The 1,417-nt window shown below is 42.8% G+C and overlaps 1 protein-coding gene across 1 annotated transcript; it reads right to left on the bottom strand.

The window, feature by feature from the left end:
- LOC109840302 lies at nucleotides 545–1,201 on the bottom strand. Its single transcript, XM_020408885.1, has one exon. It carries the CDS (start codon nucleotides 1,199–1,201, stop codon nucleotides 545–547), a length of 657 nt encoding a protein of 218 aa, XP_020264474.1.

Below are 1,417 nucleotides of genomic sequence, written 5' to 3'. Positions count from 1 at the left end.
GATCCGAGCGATTATTCCCTTGGTGGACTAATCCCTCCCGGCTATTATTTCCTTCGTGGAATAATACCCGTATAATCGTGTAGATCCGACCGGATCTAGATCGCGCGGTGGTCCACGGATTAACCCCGGCGTTGGCAAAGAACCCACGCAAGCGAGCAACCGCAAAACAGGAGCTCGCGATTTGTTCACAAAGCAAACCAACAAAGAAAAATGGAGCTAAAACAGAAGAAACAAGATGACGATATCATGAAGATCGATCTCTCAACACTCAATTCAGTTCAACGTCAATACTTTGAAATGCGTCAGGCAGAGATTTTGGAGAGGTGGATGTCCAAGGGTTCTTCCTAATTATCATATATTGTACTCGCATCGCATCCTCATTAGTTCTTCCTAATTATCAAATATTATCTTGTATTAGATTTATGATTGTACTTAAAGTTGAAAATTTTGGCATTGAATGAAAACAACTACTTTATTGAAAATGAAATTAGCGTAGTACACAACTTGAACTCCTTTTCTGAAATTATATTAGACATAAAGAAACTTAATCCTCGGCGATGGATCCCTTGAGCTGCCACAGATGCTCGATCAAATCATTTTTTAGTGATTTGTGTGTTTGCGTGTTCCTGATCCGATGATGATTTTGGATGAACTCGGTTAGAGGCACCGTCTGCACAAGAGAAGGTTCAACGACTGGTACTGAATCAGTAAAGTCGAAGTTGTTGTCCAATTGACAATCACGTTCATCTTCAACGATCATGTTATGCATTATGATACAAGCCGTCATGATATCTTTCAGCACACAAGGTTGCCAGAAACGTCCTGGTCCACGAACAATCGCAAATCGAGCTTGCAACACGCCAAAAGCTCGCTCAACATCTTTTCTTGCGCTTTCTTGTTGTTGAGCAAAGTACTTATGCTTGTTTCCTCGAGGTGCTGGAATAGTCTTCACTAATGTGGACCACTCTGGGTAAATCCCGTCGGCGAGATAGTATCCCATATTATACTCGTGGCCATTGATAGTATAGTTGCACGGTGAAGCTCTTCCCTCCGCAAGTTGTGCGAAAATCGGTGAACGATGTAGAACATTAAGGTCATTGTGAGACCCCGACAGTCCAAAGAAGGCATGCCATATCCAATGATCTTTGCTAGCTACGGCCTCCAAAATAATTGTAGGTTCATAAAAATGTCCAGTATACATACCTTGCTAGGCAGTTGGATAGTTCTTCCATGTCCACTGCATGCAGTCGATGCTCCCAAGCATACCAGGAAAACCTCGTTGTGAACTTTCCTCGAGCAGGCATGCAACGTCTTCATTAGTCGGTGAACGAAGGTATTCTTCTCCAAAGATGTTGATAATCGATCGAACGAACCTCTTCACGCTCTCAAGTGACGTACTTTTACCGATCCGAACGTA

The sequence above is a fragment of the Asparagus officinalis genome, chromosome 1, assembly GCF_001876935.1.
Source record: "Asparagus officinalis chromosome 1, Aspof.V1, whole genome shotgun sequence".
NCBI lineage: Eukaryota > Viridiplantae > Streptophyta > Magnoliopsida > Asparagales > Asparagaceae > Asparagus > Asparagus officinalis.
This window is presented reverse-complemented; position numbering and strand designations above follow the sequence as displayed.